The following is a 22,324-nucleotide window of genomic DNA, read 5'->3' as shown; positions in this document are numbered from 1 at the left end:
ACTGACAGAATCCGTACTGGCGATCGTTGTTCAGACGGAAGATTTCTAGGTAGTTTAAAATTTGGCGGTTAATTGATTTCTCCATTACTTTAGAAAGAGTAGAAGTAATTGCAATAGGATGATAATTGGATGGGAGGGATTTGTCACCCTTTTTAGGAACTGGCTGGATATGAGCAAATTTCCAAGCAGAAGGAAAAACACCTTTGTAATAAGAAAGTGAAAAAAGGCAGCAAAGAATAGGAGTAAATTCAGGAGCACCGGTTTTGAGAACAAGTGGAGAAATACCATCGGGGCCTGGAGCTTTCTTAGCATCAAGATTCATCAGAATCCTTTTGACGGAAGACCACAGGAGGCATTGAATGGAACGTGTTGGGAATAGTGGGAGGTGTTTTACCAAGATCGTTAATGCATGAGTTGAAAGAAAAATGGGATGCTAGCAGGTCAGCTTTATCCTTGGCTGATGTGACAACAGAACCATCTGGTTTGGACAGAGGTGGGAGCAGAGATGGGCAAAAGTTGCAGTCAATAGCTTTGGCAAGAGACCAGAATGCTCGGCTACCATTAGGACAAGAAGCAAGTTTTCTACTCTTAGCCTGTTCAAACTCTAGTTTGGACTGGTTAATAACTGCTTTACAATTGTTGTGAGCTTTGGTGTAGGCAGAAAATGAAACTAAAGAATTAGAAACAAACCAATTACGATATGCAACATTCTTCTTTTGAACAGCCTTAGCACATTTATTGGAAAACCAAGGTTTAGATAAAGGACGAGATTTTAAAGTTGAGTGTGGGATAAAGGATTCCATTCCTGCTAGAATAATTTCACTGACACGATCTGAGCAAACGTTGACATCAGAACTTTTCAAACAGTAATCCGACCAAAGAAAAGAAGTCTCGCAGGTCATCCCATTTTGCATTCTTGTAATGCCAAACAACACGAGGTTGGGAATAGCCATGAGATAAAGGTTCCATTGGAGAAGAGACAATTACCAAGTTGTGATCTTTAGTGCCTAAAGGACCTCTCACTTCGACCGTGTACTTAGAAGGGTTGTTTGTGAGAAAAAGATCAAGCTTATTGGCTGTATGATTAGGATTGTCCGGTATTCTTGTAGGTAAATGAACAATCTGTGCAAGATCATTAGTAATTGCAAAATCCTCAGCATCTTGACCAGCTGGGTCGGTGTGACTAGAAAACGGAAGCCAGCTGGAGTTGTGAACATTTAAATCACCAAGGAAAATTACCTCACTGTTAGGAAAGTTGGACTGGAGAAAGTCAAGTTGCAAAGAGAGGAAGTCAAAGAGCTCCAAGTGATTAGTGGAGTTGGGAGAACGGTAGAGACAACAGATGAATTTGACACAATGAGGTAGAGAGATTTTAAGCCAAAGAAGATCAAAGAGAGGAGATTCCAAATTGCCAAGTCTCTGACAGGGAATATCCGAACGGACATATGCACAAGTACCACCTTTGAGGCGAAAAGGATCATACAGCGAATAATTTGGGCATCTGAGATGAGCAGTAGTTGAATCAACCAATAACTGAGATTCTTTCTTTAAAAAAAAGTACATGGGGTTTGGCAGACTGCAAGTGGAAATGGACATCGTTGAGATTGGAATCGAGACCACGAATATTTGTGAAATTAATTAGGAAGTGCTTGGGAGGTTTAGATCTTTTCGCAGATAAGCTTGCTCTATTAGTTTGACAATTCGTGGTGTATTCAATAGTAAGAAAAAGTGGGTGGGACATGCTGTATGAAGTAACGAAATTTTTGGATATGGCATACACATGGTAAGAATATACACAGATCCTTGACATAGCATGGTCTCAACAATGCTCCCCGCATACACACTACTCGGACTCCCTCCAGTCACCATCTGGCAGAGAAGAGGTAGCAAGATTATACACTAGCTGATCCGGAAGCCTCCTAGAGAGTTACCAATAGGTTCAGTCCGGTGTACTAACTAGCGGCCGGCCTGCGAACACCGTTTTAGAGCTGTACCCTCGAAATGTAAGGAATGTTGGATCTCACCACAATGTTCATCATAACCTCAAAAGTCATCAATCATACTGCATGATGGAAGAGATGGGGAAGGTTTGACCGGAACTTAGCTCTAGAGACTAAACATGGGTTCCACCACTTCAAACCTCCAATAAGCAAAGTGGTGATATTGCACCAGTTGATGAGAGTCATCTACCACCTAGTACTGCCTGGTAACATAGAGGGGCAGCATTCCTCCATGTGGTGTGGGCACCACGCCTCGACCCCTGCTTATGTTGGTTCACACCTGGATGGTCATCCACCATATACTTGTGCATGGAGGTTATACCCAGGATTACTAACAGTCCCACCATCGTGAAGGTGCAAGCAGAGGATTTGGCTGTCACAGACCGTCTGGACTTCGCCAAAATTGGGTCCACTTGACTTGAGTGTTACCGAATATCAGTTCCATCAGCGTTTTAGACTCACAGGTAGCAAGTACAGCTTGTCTGGCTTATCTGAGAGAATGTCTGTGACAACCTCAAGGACCAAATGGATCCAAGTGTTGAAAGATATTCAAATGTGTACAAAACCATTCAAGATGCATTTGCTTGCTATAGGGAGATCTACAATGAAAAGAAAAAGCAAAGTATACAGTCAACATTACACAAATTTTTGAAGAAGACTTCCACTGTTCCTTTGCCATCATCTGCTGAAAAATCTGGCATCTCCCTTTCTCTCTCTCATCCTCACTCAGTAAATAATTTTAATGTCTTTGATTGTGAAATTTTTACTTCCCATTTATTATTATTGCTACCTTTATTTTCTTATTAACCTTGGAAACCATACCCTTATATTATTATTGTTATTTATATTTGACTTACAACCATTTCAACTTATGATGGAAGTACCAGAACAGAACTCGTCATAAGGTTGGGGAGGGAAAGAGAGAATGTAGAGAGAGATTAGTATTAATAATTATTAATACTAATATATATATATATATATATATATTAGTATTTTACTAATATATAATTAAGTATATATATTACTAATATATTAATATTAAGTTTTAATTATCTCATACCTTCACAACGAGTTGCCGTCGTATTGAACTGCCTCGAATAAGGAACATTTCACCCATGGAGAAGACTAATGTTACTTATTCTCAGCAGATACCAGACAGTACCATTTCAAAGCTTATTAGCTTCTCATCAGTGGGTGGGCAGGTACCCTTGTCATTGCATTAGTGACAACCCAGTTATGAAGTATAACTCCACAATATTAGAGAAGCCTGATTGTGTGCATGGTTTAATCTAAAAGGCATTTAGCCAAGAAATATCTTTTAGTATTAATAATGGTTGTGGGATACAGGGTAACTGGAATTTTGCCCGAAAAAATTTCTTGGAATCTAGTCATTACTCTTCATCCTTAGTTTGAATTTTTATTCCTTGGTTCTGTTGTCTCTCAGTGGGTGTCCTTTTGCCAATTCCAAGCATATTGCCAGTCTTTGGAAATTTTCAGGGCATTCAATCTCTTTTTTTATGGTGGCTCTCATACTTTAAAACAATATTTCAATTGCAGTCTCGCAATTCCCTTTATACATATATATATGAAAACCCAAGAAGGAGAAGTATTGTGAGGTGTGGCAGTAAAGTTCTTGAACTGGTGCAGTAAAGTTCTTGAACTGGTGCAGTAAAGTTCTTGAACTGGTGCAGTAAAGTAAACACGAAGTAAGGGATTTCCAAAATGATTTTATTTTTATTCAATGTAATCATCACCACCTGATTGAATGCACTTATTGCACCTTTCTAAAAGTTTCTGAAAATATTCAGTGAAGGCATCCAAAGAGATGATGTCCAGTTCAGCGGTTACATTTTACTCTATCCTCAAGATTCTGAAATCTTTCCTTTGATGACAGTTTTCACCCCAGGAAAGGAAAAGCCTGCCGATGCTAAATCAGGAGAGTAGGGTGAATGGTTGGTCTGTACAGTGCCATGTTTCGTCAGAAATGTCTTTACAATTGAGAAATAGGCTGGAGCATTGAAGTGCAACAAGAATTAGCTACCTTTCTCTCAAAATTGCTACCTCCCCTAGGAAGTATACTTCAGTAGTCTTTGAAGTAGACAGTGTCAATACTGCATTCGACATACAAGAAGCACCTGTACATTGAATGCAGCATTGACACTCTCCCCATCAGATACAAATTCCTTGCGAATCACACTTTGTTTGTCAACAAAACATAACAGCATTGTTTAATCCTGGACTTCTGTAAATGAAACTTTTTAGGCTTTGGTGATGAATTTGAAGTCCTGCATACTGTGATGCTTTGTATTTGGGTCATACTGTAAGACCCAGAGATAAAGCATCAGAACATAACACTTCTGTTTACTTTCAAACTCGTCAAACATCGCAGCAACACCAGTCTAGGAATTTATTTCCCCACCTCGTATACATATTGCACTTAATACTGTGCATGGGTTCAATGCCAAGAAGGCAAATTGGATTTCTGTATGTTGTAATTTTCTGGAAATACACAAAGAAGATTGTTCCACAGAGCAGAAGTAAAAGGTGTAAATGAGGAAAAGTTGGTATTGTGAAATTGGGGCTGGAGAGTGAATAGATGGTGATTGGGTGCAGTACTTATTCAGACTTGTTTGGTAGAGAGAATCTATGGCTATGGAGCATCTAAAGAAAAGGCATGCAGCAGAATATGAACCCTGAGACAAGTGTGTTGAGACTTTTTAAGAGATGGAATTATTGATTAACCCAACTGTCCTCTTTTGAATGGAGTCTAGAAGTTAGTTTTTGGGACATCAACCCACATGTTATATACTATCATAAAGCAGATTTGAGATTTGTACAGAGTAATTGTTTAGAATAAAAGTAATGTCAAGAGTGAAAAAAAAGAACAACGGGGTTTTTTTTTTTTTTTTTTTTATTCAAGGGAAATAGTATTTGCAATGTTCTTATGCCAAGAGAGATTAGAAGCCATTGTCATCATTAGTAGAGATAAGTGATCTTGTCTAAAATTCTGAATGTCATTGAAGATGAACATAGGAACAGTAGACCCTTTATTATGAGAAATAAGACAGGACTAACTTTTTGAAGGATTAAAATTAACTAAATTTTCTTTATCCCATTGGAGATCAACATTTAAGAAACTGGTGGTGGGTATTCAAAAAGTTGAGGATTTTTATGCAGAGCAAGGTTCTCCAAACTGAAAGGTACACTGTAGTGTGCTATCATCAACAAAACTATGGATAGGATTTCCAGTGAGTGGAAGAAAGTAGTGGGAGAAAGAACAGATCCTTGGGGAGCACCAGCATTAGTGTAGAAGTTAAAGACCGAGCCATGTACCATCCCCCACCGTGAGCAGTCAGATAGAAAATTGGCTATCCATTTGCAAAAACCAGTCAGTAATCCATAAGACGGAATCTTGTTTATAAGATTTTTCCATTGATGGTGTCCAAAGATTAGAAATAAAAGCCAAAATATCACTGATGGAATCCATATTAACAATCATTAATGAAATGGAAAGTTTCTAGTTGGCAATTGATGGATTTCATCATTACTTCAGAGAGTAGAGTGTAATGGAGTGATAATTGGTCAGTTGGGACCTTTTTTAGGATCTGGTTGGATATGAGAAAATTTCCAAGCAGAAAGAAAAATTTTCTAATTACCAGTGTTATAAGAAAATGTTAAAAGGCGACAGAGAGCCCTTGAGAACAAATGAGAAATTCCAGGAGGAGAGTTTTCTTGGCATCAAGATTGTTCAGAATTACTGTAATATCCATCTATCAGAAGACCATAGGAGGCATTGGGTAAAATTTATTAGGTAATACAGGAGGTCGTTTTCCAAGATAATTAAAGCAAGGGTTAGAAGAAAAATAGGATGCTAATAAGTTGCCTTTGTGTTTAGTTGAGGATGAACAGAAGTTGCAGTTGATTGCTTTGGCAAGAGACCCAAATGCTCAACTACCATCAGGAGTAAAGGAAAGGGTTTTTGCTTCCATAAAGGTGTGTACAGTGGTCTCCGACAGTTATTAAATTCTGTACAGTGGGATAAACTGACGATGTTACCAACAGTAAATTCTAAGTGGGAAGCATTCAAGGAATTAATCGTAGAAGCTACTAAAAGTTTCATACCTATTAAGAAATATTGCTCAAGGTTTAGGCCTAAATAGTTATCTAATGAACTAATGAGACTCGTAATAGAGAAGAAAAATGCATGGGATGCATATAAATTATCAAGCGACTGAGAAGCCTATGGCAGATATAAGCTAGTCTGTAATCAGGTGACAAAGGAGGTTAGGCAGGCGAAGGCAGATTACGAGAAATCCTTGTTAAAAGATGCTAAGAAAAACAGAAAGGATTTCTTTACTTATATAAACTCTAAAAGGAAGGGGATGAATCTGATTGGTCCACTTGACATCGACGGTTCGACTGTTGATGATCCTGCTCAGATAGCAAACAAACTGAATGAGTATTTTGCATCTACATTCACACATGAGGAATTATTAAGGTTTGAAAATGGCAGCAGGTTATCAAATTGTAGCAAGGTACTTAATGATTTTGTAATAACCGAGAGCAAAGTGGAACAGAAATTGTTGAAGTTAAACGTAAGAAAAGCACCTGGGGTGGATGGGATCTATCCAGTTATATTAAAGGAGGCAGCAAAGCAACTAAGCAAACCCTTAGCCATAATTATGAGAGCGTCCTTGGACTCAGGGGAGTTTCCCACGGACTGGAGATGTGCAAATGTATCCCCAATTCACAAAGGGGGATCGATGAGTGACATGAGTAATTACAGACCAGTTAGTTTAACTTCTGTTCCGGGTAAAATAATGGAGTCACTGGTTAAAGATGCATTACAGGATCATCTAGACAAGACTGCAGCAATAATTCAGACACAGCATGGGTTTGTTAAGGGAAAGTCTTGTCTGACAAATTTGATAGGATATTATGATGTGGTTACAAAGGAACTGGATGCAAAAAATAATTTTGATATCATATATTTGGATTTCAGGAAAGCTTTTGACACTGTTGCACATGGAAGACTATTGTACAAATTGGAGCAGAATGGTATTAAGGGTAAGTTGCTATAATGGATAAAAGGATGATTAAGTGGGAGAAGACAGAGGGTGGTAATCAATGGGTGCTGCTCTTCTTGGACTAATGTTATTAGTGGAGTCCCACAGGGTTCGGTGTTGGGTCCACTGTTGTTTTGTATATTTATCAATGATATTGATGAAGGTATATCAGGCTTAGTGTCGAAGTTTGCAGATGATACAAAGTTGGCATCGTTGTTAATGACAGTAATGGCAGTGTGCTACTGCAACAGGATCTAGATAATTTGGGCAGATGGGCTAAGAAGTGGCAACTGAAGTTTAACCTTGACAAATGCAAAGTACTGCATATGGGTAGAAGTAACCCCAGAGAAACGTACCAACTGTGTGGTACTACACTTAAGGTGGTAGAAAATGAAAAAGACCTGGGAGTAATTGTGCAGTCAGATATGAAGGTTTCTGAGCAATGCAGACAGGCTGCCAGGGCAGGTCATGGGGTTTTGTCAATGATATATAGGAATTTTGCTAGCAGGGAAAAGGAGGTGATTATCCCTCTGTATAAGGCAATGGTCAGGCCTCGCCACGCCTTGAGTACTGCGTACAGGTCTGGAGGCCTCATTTTAGGAAGGATGTAGATTTACTTGAGCGTGTACAGAGAAGGGCAACAAGATTGGTGAGGGGAATGAAGGGATCCTCTTACCAAGAGAGGCTTAAGTTCTGCAAATTGCAGTGGCTGGAGACTAGGCACCTGCGCAGTGATCTGATTGAGGTATATAAGGCCTTGAATGGGTTGAGCATGCTGAATTCTGATGGGATCCTTCCACTTGTTCAGATTACGAACCTAAGGGGGCATAAATTCAAATTAAGAAAAGACAGATGTAGAATAGATGTGCGGAAATTTGCCTTTCGCCAGCGGGTGGTTAATTGCTGGAACAAACTTCCATCTGTCGTGGAAGTTGATAGGTTGAATAAATTTAAGGAGGAACTGGACCGGCATTTGGAGGGAATGGTGTGTTTTTTCTTTTTTTTTTGGCTGATGCTGCATAAGCTCATACACATGCTTTCTTGCATCACATGCCACTACTACAAGAACCAAGTTTTCTACCGTTAGCCTGTTCAGAATTGAGTTTAGTGTGATTAATAATTGGTTTACTATTGCTGAGACCTTTAGTATAGGCAGAATATGAAGCTGGAGTTTTGGTTCAAGACAATTGGAATATTAAACATTTGTATCTTGAACATCCTTAGCACATTTACTGAAAAACCAAGGTTTAGATAAAAGATGAGATTTTAGGGTGGAATGTGGAATAAAGTATTTCATCTCTACAAGAATAATTTCACTGACATGATAAAACAAACATTAGGATTAGAAGATTTAAAACAGTAATCCAACCAGTTAACCAAGAAAAAGAATAATAGTAAATAGTAGTCATGCAGATCATCCCATTTCACATTCCTCTAATGCCAAACATGACAAGGCTGAGAATGGCCACAAGAGAGAGAGAGAGAGACTATCACCAGGATGTGGGTGCCTAGACACTAGGAATATGGATAGTACTTTGAAGGTCGTTGGTGAAAAAAAAGATCAGGGGGTGTTTAGGATTATCTGGTATATTTTGGTAGGTAACTGAATAAACTGTATGAGATCATTAGTAATTGCAAAAGCCTCAACATCTTAACCATGCAAATATAAAACTGTAAGGAATCTGAAGTCGAACATTAAAATCACCTAGGGAAACCTTGCTGTTGGATAAGTAAGTGTGATGAAAGTTGAGCTTAAGAGAGGGAAGTAAAAGAGTGATTAGTGAAGTTGGGAGAACAGTAGATGAATTTGACCCAGTGGAATTAAGAGATTTTATGCCAGAGAAGATTCCAAATTAAGAAGTCCCTGACAATGAATATCAGAGCTGACATGCACCTGCGGCGCCTCTGTAGCCAGGTGGGCAGGAGCAGTAGTGCGTAGCACACGCTTCTTGATTAGACCGGGGTTCGAGCCCATGACCACCAAATACGGAGGATGCGGAAAGGTCAGGGAATGACCACAGCATATCCCCAGAGCAATATGGCCTTAGTTGCTAATGCTCCTAAAAACCAAACAACAGCAACAACAACAACATGCACCTGTACCACCACTGAAGCAAAAAACAGCCATGAGTGAATAATTAAAGAAACTGAGGAAACTAATAACTGGAATTTGGGTGGAAAAAGTTAGTCTGGCTTGGCAGATTTTAAGTGGAAATGGACATCATTGAAATTGCTTTGAGACCGTGTATATTTTTAAAATAATAAGAGAAGTTTACCTCGATATAGGAAAAAGTTAGTCTGGCTTGGCAGATTTTAAGTGGAAATGGACATCATTGAAATTGCTTTGAGACCATGTATATTTTTAAAATAATAAGAGAAGTTTACCTCGATATAGTACGTAGAACACTTCCGTGTGATACTCCCCAGAAATTAAAACGAAAAAATCGAAAAACTTACATTAGAGTAACAAATAATTTAAAAAATAATTAAAAAATCAATTTAACACAATAAAACTCAATTTAATGCAATTAAAAATAAAATTAATTAAAAGAATTTTACGAAAAAAAGTGCAAAACGATTTTCCTTCCTGAAGCTGACAATGCCTTTCGACCATAAGTCGTGATTACAGGAATGAAAATTACCTAATAGGGGTGAGTATGATACTTAAATAGGGATTATTTGTCTTCAAGCATGTGCGTAAAAGCCTACGAATTGGAGTTGAGATGTGCCGACGAATATTAATGGAATTTTCGTGTAAATTAATTTCTACAGTTTCTTTGATTAATAGTCGCATATAATTAAGTTGGACACTAAGTATTTTGGCCTCGTTAAATAAAAAAAAATGTTTTTTGTTAACAGCATGAAAGGCTACTTCTGTGGAAACTTCTTCTTCTCTCTACTTCTGAACAAGAAGCACGAACTGAAGCTGCATGTTGATTAACACGAATATTCAAAGGAAAACACGTCGAACCGTGGTAAGACGAGTCGCAATCACAGCAAGAAATGTTGTATACCAGCTCATTAATTTGTGTTGCGAATGAGGAAAGGACTGAGCGATTGTTCAGTATAGTGTGTAATTTCCGTATTGGCCTGGCCACAATTTTAAATCCAGTATCTTTAAAGAATCTGTTAAGCTGTTTGTGTCACGGTTCAACATATGGGACAGAAATAAAGTATTTTTTGATATTACTATTGTTGGTTGGTGTAGTATTTTGTATCCTATCCTTAGCTTGTACCCTAATTCGGTTTATTAACAAGGGGATAACACCTGTTTAAGAATCTGCTGGTTAATATTTGTATTTCTGAGCCCAAAGCAGATTCCGTCATTGAATATTTGTAGGCATTTAGAAATTGATTAATTGACTTTGTATTCTTATCCTCCCTTTCCAATGTAAATTTGAGCCTAGAATGAATATTATTAAACGAATGTAAAGTGTTTTGGATAGTACTATCAGTAATAACTAGAACATCATCTAAATACCTCCCATGTGATATGGGATCGAAAAGGCGTCAAATGTATATGCTCAATCGTTGAGAGGTAGATTTTCGATATTAAACCGCTCAGGCTCAATCCCATTGGCAAACCAAAAATTTGTTTGTACACTTTGTCTTGAAAGGTGATATAGTTGGCCTCAACTAACAGTTTAATTAAGTGAAAAATTTCCTTAATAGCAAGCTTCGTATAATTAATCGGTATCGAGTTATCCCCCCCCCCACATACACACAGCATGCTACCACAGAATATGTCAGCTAGTTCGCAAACACTCCCTCACCCAGCATTCAACGAACCGACATATCAACAGGTTACAAATCTTTCCTTTTATACGCTATCGCAGGACCAGATTTCACTTTTATCCAAAGGATTAAATTATAATTTACCACCACGAAAACTACCTAAAAAACAGTGTATAATTGATATTGAATTTGAACTTCGTAATGTTCCACAAAAAGATTTATTTATTCATTAAGTTAACCAAGTGATGAATAACAAAAGAAACGCGACTTCCTAAATTGAATACACATGACAGTTTAGCTTTTACATGAACTTCGGGAAAATAAATACATTATTATACAGCGAGCAGATTAAGGAGATACAGTGGTAATACTCAATAAACCTGATTATATTAATCAGTTAGAATCAGTTTTTTTCAGATTCCTCCACTTATCTTGAAGTAGACCCGGCACTATTTACCAATTTAGTCAATCAATACAATAAAATGTTAACCACATATCGAAAAAAGGATTACATTACTATGGCTCAGTTAAAGGAATTGAAGGCCAGAACATATAATATTCCTGCACCTTTCGGTCAAGTAAAATTATACAAGACTGGATTTCCTATTCGGCCTATTGTTTCCTACAGAAACTCGGCATTTTCATCCTTAGCCACACATGTATATAGCATTATAAAACCCTTTAGACAGGCGATACAATTTAGGATTAAGAACTACGATACATTATTTAATAACCTTAAGGATTGTAGACTTGGCGACAATGACAGTTTATTCTCACTAGATGTCACCTCATTATATACGAATGTAAACGTTGAATACACATTAGATATTATTTAGGATTTAAATAATAACTCGATGCCGATTAATTATTCGAAGCTTCCCATTAAGGAAATTTTTCACTTAATTAAACTGTTAGTTGAGGCCAACTATATCACCTTTCGAGACAAAGTGTACAAATAAATTTTTGGTTTGCCAATGGGATTGAGCCGGGGCTCACATCTGGTGAGTATGGGCTTGGCACACCCAGGGTCCTGAGCTGGATATCATCAATCTTCTTTTTATTGGTGATTCCCTTTTACTTCTGACCCTAGTTCTCCCCCCCCCCCCCCCGGGTTAAAAAGAATTTTTTTTTTTTTTTTTTTTTTGGCTGGCGCAGTATAAGCCTCAGGCTTCCTTGCACCATATGACTAATGATAATAATAATAATCATCTATCTCTCAACGATTGAGCATATACATTTGACACCTTTTTGACCCCCATATCATGTGGGAGGTATTTAGACAATGTTCTAGTTATTACTTATAGTAGAACTAATCAAAACATTTTACATTTGATTAATAATATTCATTCTAGGCTCAGTTTTACATTGGAAAGGGAGGATATGGATACAGTCATTAAATTTTCTAAATTTCACGCTTACTCGGGACTCGAATAAAATCTAACATCTATCGAAAACCTACAAACACCAGTATGCTTCTACATTATAACAACTATCAACCTTTCACCTACAAAAGATCAATTATCTTTAATCAATTTCTAAATGCCTACAAATATTCAACGACTGAATCTGCTTTGGGCTCAGAAATACAAATATTAACCAGCAGATTCTTAAACAGGAGTTATCTCCTTGCTACAATAAACCAAATTAGGGTACAAGCAAAGGATAGGATACAAAATACTACACCAACCAACAATAGTAATATCAAAAAATACTTTATTTCTGTCCCATATGTTGAACAGTGCACAAAGAGCTTAACAGATTCTTTAAAGATAACAAATTTAAAATTGTGGCCAGGCCAATATGGAAATTACAGACTAGAACAAGGAAAGGACTGAACAATCGCTCAGTCCTTTCCTCGTTTGCAACACAAATTAATGACCAGGTATACAACATTTCTTGCTGTGATTGCAACTTGTCATACCAGGGTTTGACACATTTTCCTTTGAGTATTCTTGTTAATCAAGATGCGGCTTCAGTTCGTGCTTCTCGTTCAGCAGTTCTGACACTGCTGAATGAGACCCTTTCACACCGTTAACGAAAAACATACTTTTTTATTTAACGAGGCCAAAATACTTAGTGTGCAACATAATTATACGCCACTTTTAATTGCAGAAACCGTATAAATTAAATTACACGAAAATTCTGTTAATGTTCGTCGGCCATAACTCATCTCCGATTCGTGGGCTTTTTTACGCGCATGCTTGAAGGCAAATAATCCCTATTTAAGTTTCATACTCGCCCCTATTCTGTAATTTTCATTCGTGTGATCACAACATACAGTCGAAAAGCATTGTCAGCTTCAAGAAGGAAAATCGTTTTGCAGTTTTTTCGTTAAATTCTTTTAATTAATTTTATTTTTAATTGCATTAAATTGGTTTTTTAATTGTGTTAAATTGAGTTTTATTGTGTTAAATTGATTTTTTAATTAATTTTTAAATTATTTGTTACTCTAATATAAGTTTTTCGATTTTTTTTTTTTTTTTTTTTGTTTTAATTTCTGGAGAGTATCATACGGAAGTGTTCTATGCACTATATTGAGCTAAACTTCTCTTATTATTTTACAAATATTGATATCAACGTGAACCTATTGAGCTCTGGTTCATACTATCTAATATATATTTGTGAAATGAATGAGGAAATTTTTGGGAGGTTTAGATTGTTTTGCAGGTAACTTTGTTCTTTTAGTTTTACTTTTCATCATACATTGAATAGATAAGTTAAAAATAGAGGGGGGACATATATGTATGTATTAATGAAATTCTGAAATTAAAATGTATTGAAGAAATATTTACAGACAGCGAAGTCACACAGCAAGAATATAACCAGCTCCTTGACATAACATGGCCTCGGCACTGCCTCTCACATACACATTGCTCAGACTACATCCAGTCACTAGCTGGCAGAGTAAAGATGAGTTTGTACGTTAGCTGGTATAAATGCCTCCTAGAGCGTTACCAATAAGTTCTATCTGGTGGACTATCTAGCAACTAGCCTGAAAAACTGTTTTAGAGCCATACTCTTGAAACATAAGGAATATTGGGTCTCGCCATGATGTCCATTATTACCTCAAATGAAATCACTCGTGATAGAGTATCGCTGAACTTGAGTATCACCACTTCAAGCAAAGTGGTAGTATTACCCTATGACACATAGGAGCATTATTCCTCTTTGATGTAGATGCCAAACCTTCATCCCAGCTTATTTGCTTCACACCTGGGCAGTCTTCTCCAGTATGTGATCCAGACATGAACACAAGGTGCATTGTTTCTGACCTTGCATTTCATGCTAAACCCAGGGTTACTAACAGTCACCATTGTGTTGAGGTAAGGATTTGGTTGTCACACAGTGACTGATATTCAAGGGGGCAGAACTCTTCAATACCCACTTGAATATCAGTTCAATCATCATTTTAGACCACCAGGTAGCTAACCTGAAATTGTCATACCTGGAGGAATGCTGATGGAACTGATAGTCAAGTGAGCAGAATTTTACTGAAGTTCAGTCATTCTGTAACAACCAGATCATCCAGACCTTTGCTTGCACCATTAACCCTGGGTATAGCACCATATATGGTCAGAAACAATGCACCTTGTATACTGGAAGTTACTGCCCAGGTGAAACCAATATAAGCGGGGATCAAGGTGACCAAGGCTTGTCACAGACATTATATATTTGAATTATAATTGAGCCTGTGTTTTCTATATGGATCTAGGATTTGTTTTTAATTCAACTCTTCCAAGTGTATAAATTATTTTGTGATTATTGTTTCCTTCAAGCATGCATTTTGCAGCTTGAAAACAAATTTGCTGCTATATCTCTCGATCATCATTACTATCTGCAAAATTTGAATGAGAACCGGTCTTCTCAGGGTGCATTAATTCTGGAGAAGTTCTGATCACTTATCAGTCAAAATATTTGTCTGTTTGTAGTCAGTTTCATACAATCAGAGGTTTGGGCATATTGATTTATATGATGTCAGTCATATTAATTAACATGCCCAAAAACTGCACGAGAAAAGAAAGTTATACCCCAAAATTCCATCGGTGGCTAATCAAGTATCGTGTTCCAAATTTTGACCAGCAATCTTAATGTTTATTCCTGTCATGATTATTGTTAGCAATCGGGAAAACTTACATTATCAAAACATCAGGCAATTACAAGCATCCCATTTATTTACCAAAGCTCAGTATTATCATAGTATACACAATGGATTCTAAGATGAAAACAGCAGTAGGGCAGCAGCAACTTTAATCATTCACTTTACTGAATTCTCTCTCAGTTGAATGCAGTATTTATTCTTCTGGACTATATGCGATCAAGATAACAAAATAGCCTTTGAAAACATTAGATCTGCAACTAATTTGGAAACCATAATATATACAGATTCCAAGAGTTCAGTATCTGCACTACAAAACAAATCCTCATCTCATTCTGTGATCTATGAATCTGGCCATATTAAATGCCTGGGAAAAGCTTGCCATGAGCCATCATACAAATTTTATTCTGGGGGTTTTAGTTTCAGGGGGGTGGGCAATGAAAATGATACAGCCAGCAGATGGTATGCTGCCTCACTTTAGAAAACAGTATAGATGTAACTAATATAAAGAGTAATAAAAATTAATAAAGATTAATTTTCAACAAATATTAATGTTTCCTATGCCTATGGGATGGACCATTACATCAGACATGACCTCAAAGAAGCACATATGATCCAGAAATATAGTTTAGTGTGTTCATTGGTGGACCATGCTACCCTAGACTCTCACATATAAAGATGGAGTTTGCAAACTACTTGATACATATAAAGAAATAGGATGTTGTGTATCACTTAAATTTCATTTCTTGAATTCACATTTAGATTTTTTCCCCAAAAACATTGGGAAAAAATTTATGATGAGAAGGGAGAATGATTCCATCAAGAAATCAATGAAAAATGCTACCAAGCATTTTCCTTTGATGTCTTTAAATTCTGGTCAAAGTGTGTCAAAGGAAATCATCCACATAGAATTTTTAAATTGTACATGTCTTTTTTTTTTTACAATATAAAGTGTATTGCATATACAGTGTAAAAGTAGTAAAAATGTAATTGTAACCATTGTCACTTTTTTTTAATGAAATCATCTTAATTTGTAGTACATATTATCAGCTAGGAAAAACTGAGAACATATTTCAAATCAGCCCACAGAACCAGTTTGGAAAAATGGGTTTGCATTACATGCATGGGGGGCAGGGGTAAACAATATTTCATTTTGTTGATCAGCTCTATTTTCAGTACTCGGTTATCTAATGCTAGAAGAAATTGCAGTTAAAATATTGTTGAGCTATGAACAGAGATATGATATTTTAGAACATAACTTTTACATTTCAGATGGATCCAATCCATCCGTTAGTAGGAATGCTGCTACAGCATCAAAACGACCTGGATCAGAAATGTAAGTAAAAATAGTTGTATTTTGTTATTGCATGACAACCTTTATAGTAAACCTTTATTAATCATTACTGTATGGGGGAAAAAATGCATTTATTTACTTTGTAAATTTAATTACAGAAAAGTATCGAAAGATGTTTGAAAGTAGCAAAATAAAACCATAAGGCTATCCTAATATAAATAATTTTATTTACCTTTATTTATAATAAGTCAAGAGCTTACTTTGTTTATAATATACTAAAATAACATTCACTAAATGCAAGGTAAACTAGACATTGTTTTTTTCTTTTCTTTGTGTATTATTAGTTGTAAATTCATTAATGTTATGCAGTGTATCATTATTAGAAGAGCCATTCCTAACAAAATAAAAGAAAATTTATACCCATGTAATGACTGACTGTATGGATATATATATAGAAACAAGATACCTAAATTAATTTTTTTGCATTAATAACATTTTTTAATTGTATAACTAGAGCACGGGAATATATGCATTTTTGTGCTTGTTTTTCTTATGCTTTTTCATTAATTTAAAGGTGCAGTAGACTCTTGATTTTCCGGGATAGATGGTAAAAAACAAATCCCGGATAATCGATTTCCCTGTTAATCCAAAAATACAGAAGTCCCCGATAGTAGCAATATATATTGCTACTATATTATTATTGACAAATCTGAATTCAGCACGATACTTGTTAATGTTTGACCATTTTAATACATTCTTATTAGTTTATTTTATTTTTTTCCCAAATCGATCGCTTTTCTTTTGTTGGTAGATGTACTAGTATCGCTGTCACTTATTCTCTTAGTCGGCACAATGATAACGGCCAAAATAAAATTTTTTGTAAAGAACTTCACTGGGTTAAGGCGAAAACTCACTATTATCATCCTGTGCAAGCTCACATTTTACTAAAGCACATTTCTGGAGGTCAACAAAAAACAATAAGAACAATTTTCACTTTCCGTTTTATTGGATGTTTGTGTTAACGCAATCTATTATAAAGATAGTAAATTCGATCTTATTGCATTTGCGATAATACCGATAGCTGGAATTCTGTGGGTTTTTACATTATTATGGTGAAATGTGTGTGACCCCTTCACAGAAATCTTCAGTCATATATAAAAAAAAAAAAAAAAAAAACCATAAATAATTGTAAGAATCTTCTCTTTTCTTTCCTATTTTTTTTGCTTGTTACTCTGATCTCACTTGTGCAATTATTTTTATTTATTTTTGTTTTTTTTAATTTTACAATCCTAAAAATAAAAAAAAAAAATTGAGTGAAAACAAATTTACATAAATCCGTAGTTACGTAAGTCGGGGACTTACTGTATTGAAAAATGTTTGAAAAAGCAACCTAAACATAAATGTTTAGGTTGTTGAACATTAGTTTCCTTAAAAAATATGGCGATAGATAAAAAAACTTATCCCGTGCTACTTGTGTGTCCAATGCGATGCTTCCCTTTATTTTTTACAATGTTGCATATGGTTTGGTCACCAACATTATAATGGTTCATTGGAGATTTAATGGATATACCGTTTACAAACTTTTGAATAATTTCAAGTCTTTGTTTAACTGAAAGCACAACTCTTTTCATTTATCCATCATTTTCGCGATTTCTAAACAAAAAATATTATATTTACTATTAAAATAATTTAGACGTCCCCAACATAAATAATGAAACAAAATTTGCCGTTTTGTGGTGTGACGGGACACAACGCACTAAAACAAACTAAACATTTGGTCTCTTTTTCTTTCTTTTTTTTTTTTTTTTTTTTTTTTAAGCAGCGGGGGTTCCAAGATAATAGGCACATTAATCCAATGACGACTTATAACGCCACTTCTTGTCACTTATTTGCGACTAGCAAAATATCTGTTTTTACCTATTCTACTTATTACTTGAATTTTATGATTTCTGGTTGATTTTTTTATATTTTTTTTTTATTTGGAGTCTTGAAGTGTCCCGGTTAATCTGATCCCGGTAAATCGAGAGTCTGCTGTATATTAATTTTAATAATATCCCACCTCACAGTCAAATGTCAATGTGATAAAAATATATATTCAATAAAACAGTGAAGTGTTACCTTTTTTTTATTTCTGAAATGAATTTACAAATAAAGTTAGGAGACCAAAATGTGAGAAAAATGTTTTATTTATTTTGATGTCTCAGAGAGTATTCCAGCTGATCATTCTTTTCTTTGTTGCTGATGTAAAGAGTGTGCTAATCTGTAGTGCATTACTATATGAAATTCACTCACTGGAGAAACAGGTGGATTCCCTAGAAACAAATAAAACTGGAAACTCACAAGGACTAAATTTTATTCATTTCATTCTATCCTCCCAAGTGATACATCCCCAATTCAGGCACTAGAGCAGAATATTTAAGTATATACTGCTCAGGTTTAACAAGGTTTAGTTTTGTGGGGAGATTCCATTGTCAAAGAAACTGGAACATTTTTTAATTACCAGAGTATGTCTGCAGGGAGCAACAGTTGTTATCAGCTTTTACGAGAAGTGAAGAGAGAATTAACATTCAGTTGGGGAACTAATGGTATTAAGTGCACATGATTTGATGATTTTTTATATAAATATAGAACCATGCAAAAAAAAAAAAAATTGCAAGTTAGGTCAACATATGTGTCTACAATTCTGCTCAGACATGACATGGACTAAGCAGAACTTGTGAAGAGAGTATGGCCCATAGGTATAGATAGAATAAATCTATTTTGTGGAGACAGAATACATATGAATATGAACAAAGGTAATGCAAGAGTATTTGCCAATTTAATTGAGGAGGCCTTAAAGATTCAGGGGATACTGCTAATTGGGGGATGAGGAAAACTGAAGTAATATAAATATTTGATATGTATGTTATCTGATGATATGGGTTTTTTTGGACATTTGTCTAATAATATAGTAATGCTTGCATGTATTTCAAGAGTTCCTGTTTGTTGTCTTGTCAGCCTATATTGGAAAGATGTGCCAAGGGTAGCAATGTTTCAAATGAATAGAAACTAATGCTAGGGAAACAAGCTTAAATAACTTCAAGGGATGTATCACAGTAGTAAACTATACAAGAAAACATAGTCTTAACTGTGTCTACAGTAATGTCAGTAGTGTTTTCAATAAAATGAGCAAAAACTCTTCTTTAAAACAACTAAACTAAATTCTCACATAATAGGGCTAATGTACACGTGTTGTCATCCAGAAATAAGGGATGATAAATTTCACTATGGTAAATACAATGTATTTGGGAATTAGGAAAAACAGGAAAGATAATAGGGGTTGTATGAATATGCTTATTATCAAAGCCCAGTCTGAGTGCAACAAAAGCTTTCACAGATTCAGAAGTTTTGTAGAAGTTGATGTTATAGATTCTGTGCAGTGTGACTTAATTGAAAGGAAAGGTATAAAGAGGGTAGGAGTAATCTACAGACCAGAAGATTATTACACAGATTGAGATTATCTCTACATATGATGGAACGGGCGAGAAAGAATGAATATCGTTTTATCTGGGATTTCAATTTGCCTCTTATTGATTTGAGCTAGTCGTAGGAGAACTAACCATGAGAACAAAATTTTTAAATCAACAAAATGATTACTGTTTGTGTTAGCATGTTAAGGAAGGCACTAGGGGCAAGATTATTCTAGACATGATCATCACTAACAAACCCAGAAGTGATCATGGCTAAGTTGGATGATGAGGGGGGGGGTCAGCTTAGAGGCAAAGGTTTCACTTTCAGGAAAGAAGTTGATGACAGCTTAAGATGTTAGATGGTCTCTATGAGCTAAGGTGATAGCACATAGAAGGTAAATATGTTTGAATTATGGAATGCCATTAAAGCAATATCAGAGAAGCCATGAATACATACATGATACACAAAAATTGTTGGTGACATACCTGTCTCTGCCATGTCATGGGGTGCTGACAGAAGCTCCCTCTTACACCTCTACAGAACCTTTATCCGGTCACACTTGAATTATGGTGCACCTGTCTATGACTTTGCAAGGAAAAGCTCCCTATTATGTCTGTACACCATCCAGCACAGTGCCCTCAGGATAGCTTTGGAAGTCTTCAGAACATCTCCAGTCTACAGCCTGTATACTGAGGCAAATGAACCCCCTCTGCAACTCAGGAGGAAAACTCTATTGTGTAATTGTGCAGCAAAAATTAAAAGCATACCATCCCATCCCAGCTGGCAATACCTGTTTGATCCTCAATATGCCATGTTATATCACAATAAATCTAATGAAAACCACATCACAGGGTTTCGACTGCAAGAGGTCATGCTCAGTTGGGATATTAAATTTAAGAACATATTCCAAGACCTTGCTACTCCTGAACCTCTCTGCAACAATTTCTTTTTAAGATGAGGAAAATTCTCTCTGGCAAACATCAACTTTCAACAGCTCCATAAAACTCATCATTGGGAAACTCAGATGAATACCTATCTATACTGATGGCTCCAAAACAGATGCAGCTGTAGGTGCTGCAGCAGTTTCTTCCACCTTCTCAGTTGCTGTGTCTCTTCCTACGGAATGCAGTATCTATACTGCAGAAATTATTTGCATTAAAACTAGCTCTAAACAAAATACACAACAGCCACATCAAGCAATCTCTGATATATACAGACTCCTTAAGCACAATCACTGCCATTCGATCTACCTTTTCATCCTCTTATCCCATTCTTAAAGAGAGACGATCTAAGTTATTTTACTATCAAACAGCCAACCAGAAGGTTACCTTTTGCTGGATACCTGGTCATGTCGGCATCCCAGGTAATGAACAAGCGGATGACGCCGCTAAACATCCCCAGTCAGGCTCTTCCAGTCAACTAAAAGTGCCATACACAGACTACAAATCCATCATTAAAACAACATCTAGTAAACAGTGGTCTCACCTCTGGAAAACTCAAAGCAATAATAAACTGCTGCAGATAAAAAAAAAAAAAAAAAAGAGCCAAAACTGTGGACATCTAGTATCAGGAGAAGCAGGTGACAAGAAGTAATTCTAGCAAGACTCTGCATTGGTCATTCACATCCAACTCATCTGTATTTTCTTATGGGAGAGAACCCTCCTCAGTGTTTCTTTTGGCAGTCTCAGCTAACAAAAAAATATATTCTCATTCAATCTCCCCAACATTCAACTATCAGAAAATCAAGCTTTATCTACCTATCCAACTTGCAGGAACTGTTAACCTTATTACATATTCTTGGCAATGAAGCAAATTTCAAGGAACTGTTTACTTATTTGAGAACACATAAATCTGTATAAAGTCTATGATCACAGTAACATGTGAAATTAGTGATAAGCAAATCATGAATAGGCACAATATGACCCAAGGGGCCCTTCTGCCAAAAAAACCAAAATACAACAACAACAACAATGAAGGAGATGGTTTATGCATAGGTACTGCACATCATTTCTACTACCCAGGTAGTATGAATGCATCGTTTAATTATATCTCATATTGTGAATCAACCTTCACAACAATTGCCCAAGGTATTGCACTGCTTTGAATAAATAACGCTTCACCAGTGGAGAAGACTAATGTTACTTATTCTCAGTGGATACCACTGCACAGACGGCACCGTTTCAAAGCTTGTTGCCTTACTCATTGCCTTACTTATTCAAAGCAGTGCAGTACCTCGGCCACTCATTGTGAAGGTTGATTCACAATATGAGATATAATTAAAAGATGCATTCTTATATACTACCTGGGTAGTAGAAATGATGTATGATGCAAATTTAAAAGAGAGGGCGCTGACTCTCTTTAAAAATTACAGCTGTGAATTACAGGCTCCGAAAAAGCAATGTGTTTGCCTTTTTATTTACCTAATTGTTATTTTATATTGTACTTTAAACGTAGTCTTATAGTTATTGTTACGCTGGTTATTTTTATTTTTAATTTAGATAAAGAATTTTTGTAGATTACTGCTTAATATACGTAAAACCGTTATTTCGTTCGAATCTTGCAGCCATTGTTTTTGTATAGAGTAGTAGGGAAGTCAAATTTTTAATTGTGGTAACTAGTCAGCTCTAACGTATAATTATATAGCGTAATACGCATCACTGCATTTAGGATTCTATTAGATAGC

The 22,324-nt window shown here is 36.0% G+C and overlaps 1 protein-coding gene across 3 annotated transcripts in view; it reads left to right on the top strand.

Moving 5' to 3' along the window:
- Hcf (Host cell factor) overlaps window positions 1-22,324 on the top strand; it is a 722,783-nt gene that overhangs the window by 690,354 nt on the left and 10,105 nt on the right. For all 3 annotated transcript variants that reach the window (XM_090372788.1, XM_090372787.1, XM_090372786.1), the window contains one exon: window positions 16,170-16,233. In XM_090372788.1, the coding sequence (XP_090228914.1) occupies window positions 16,170-16,233 (64 nt within the window). The remainder of the gene's footprint in view (window positions 1-16,169; window positions 16,234-22,324) is intronic.

Source organism: Mastigoproctus giganteus, chromosome 4 (genome assembly GCF_048544385.1).
Source record: "Mastigoproctus giganteus isolate SK-2022 chromosome 4, ASM4854438v1, whole genome shotgun sequence".
Taxonomy (NCBI): Eukaryota; Metazoa; Arthropoda; class Arachnida; order Uropygi; family Thelyphonidae; genus Mastigoproctus; species Mastigoproctus giganteus.
The sequence above is the reverse complement of the archived record's forward strand: the minus strand, read 5'-3'. Positions and strand labels throughout refer to the sequence as shown.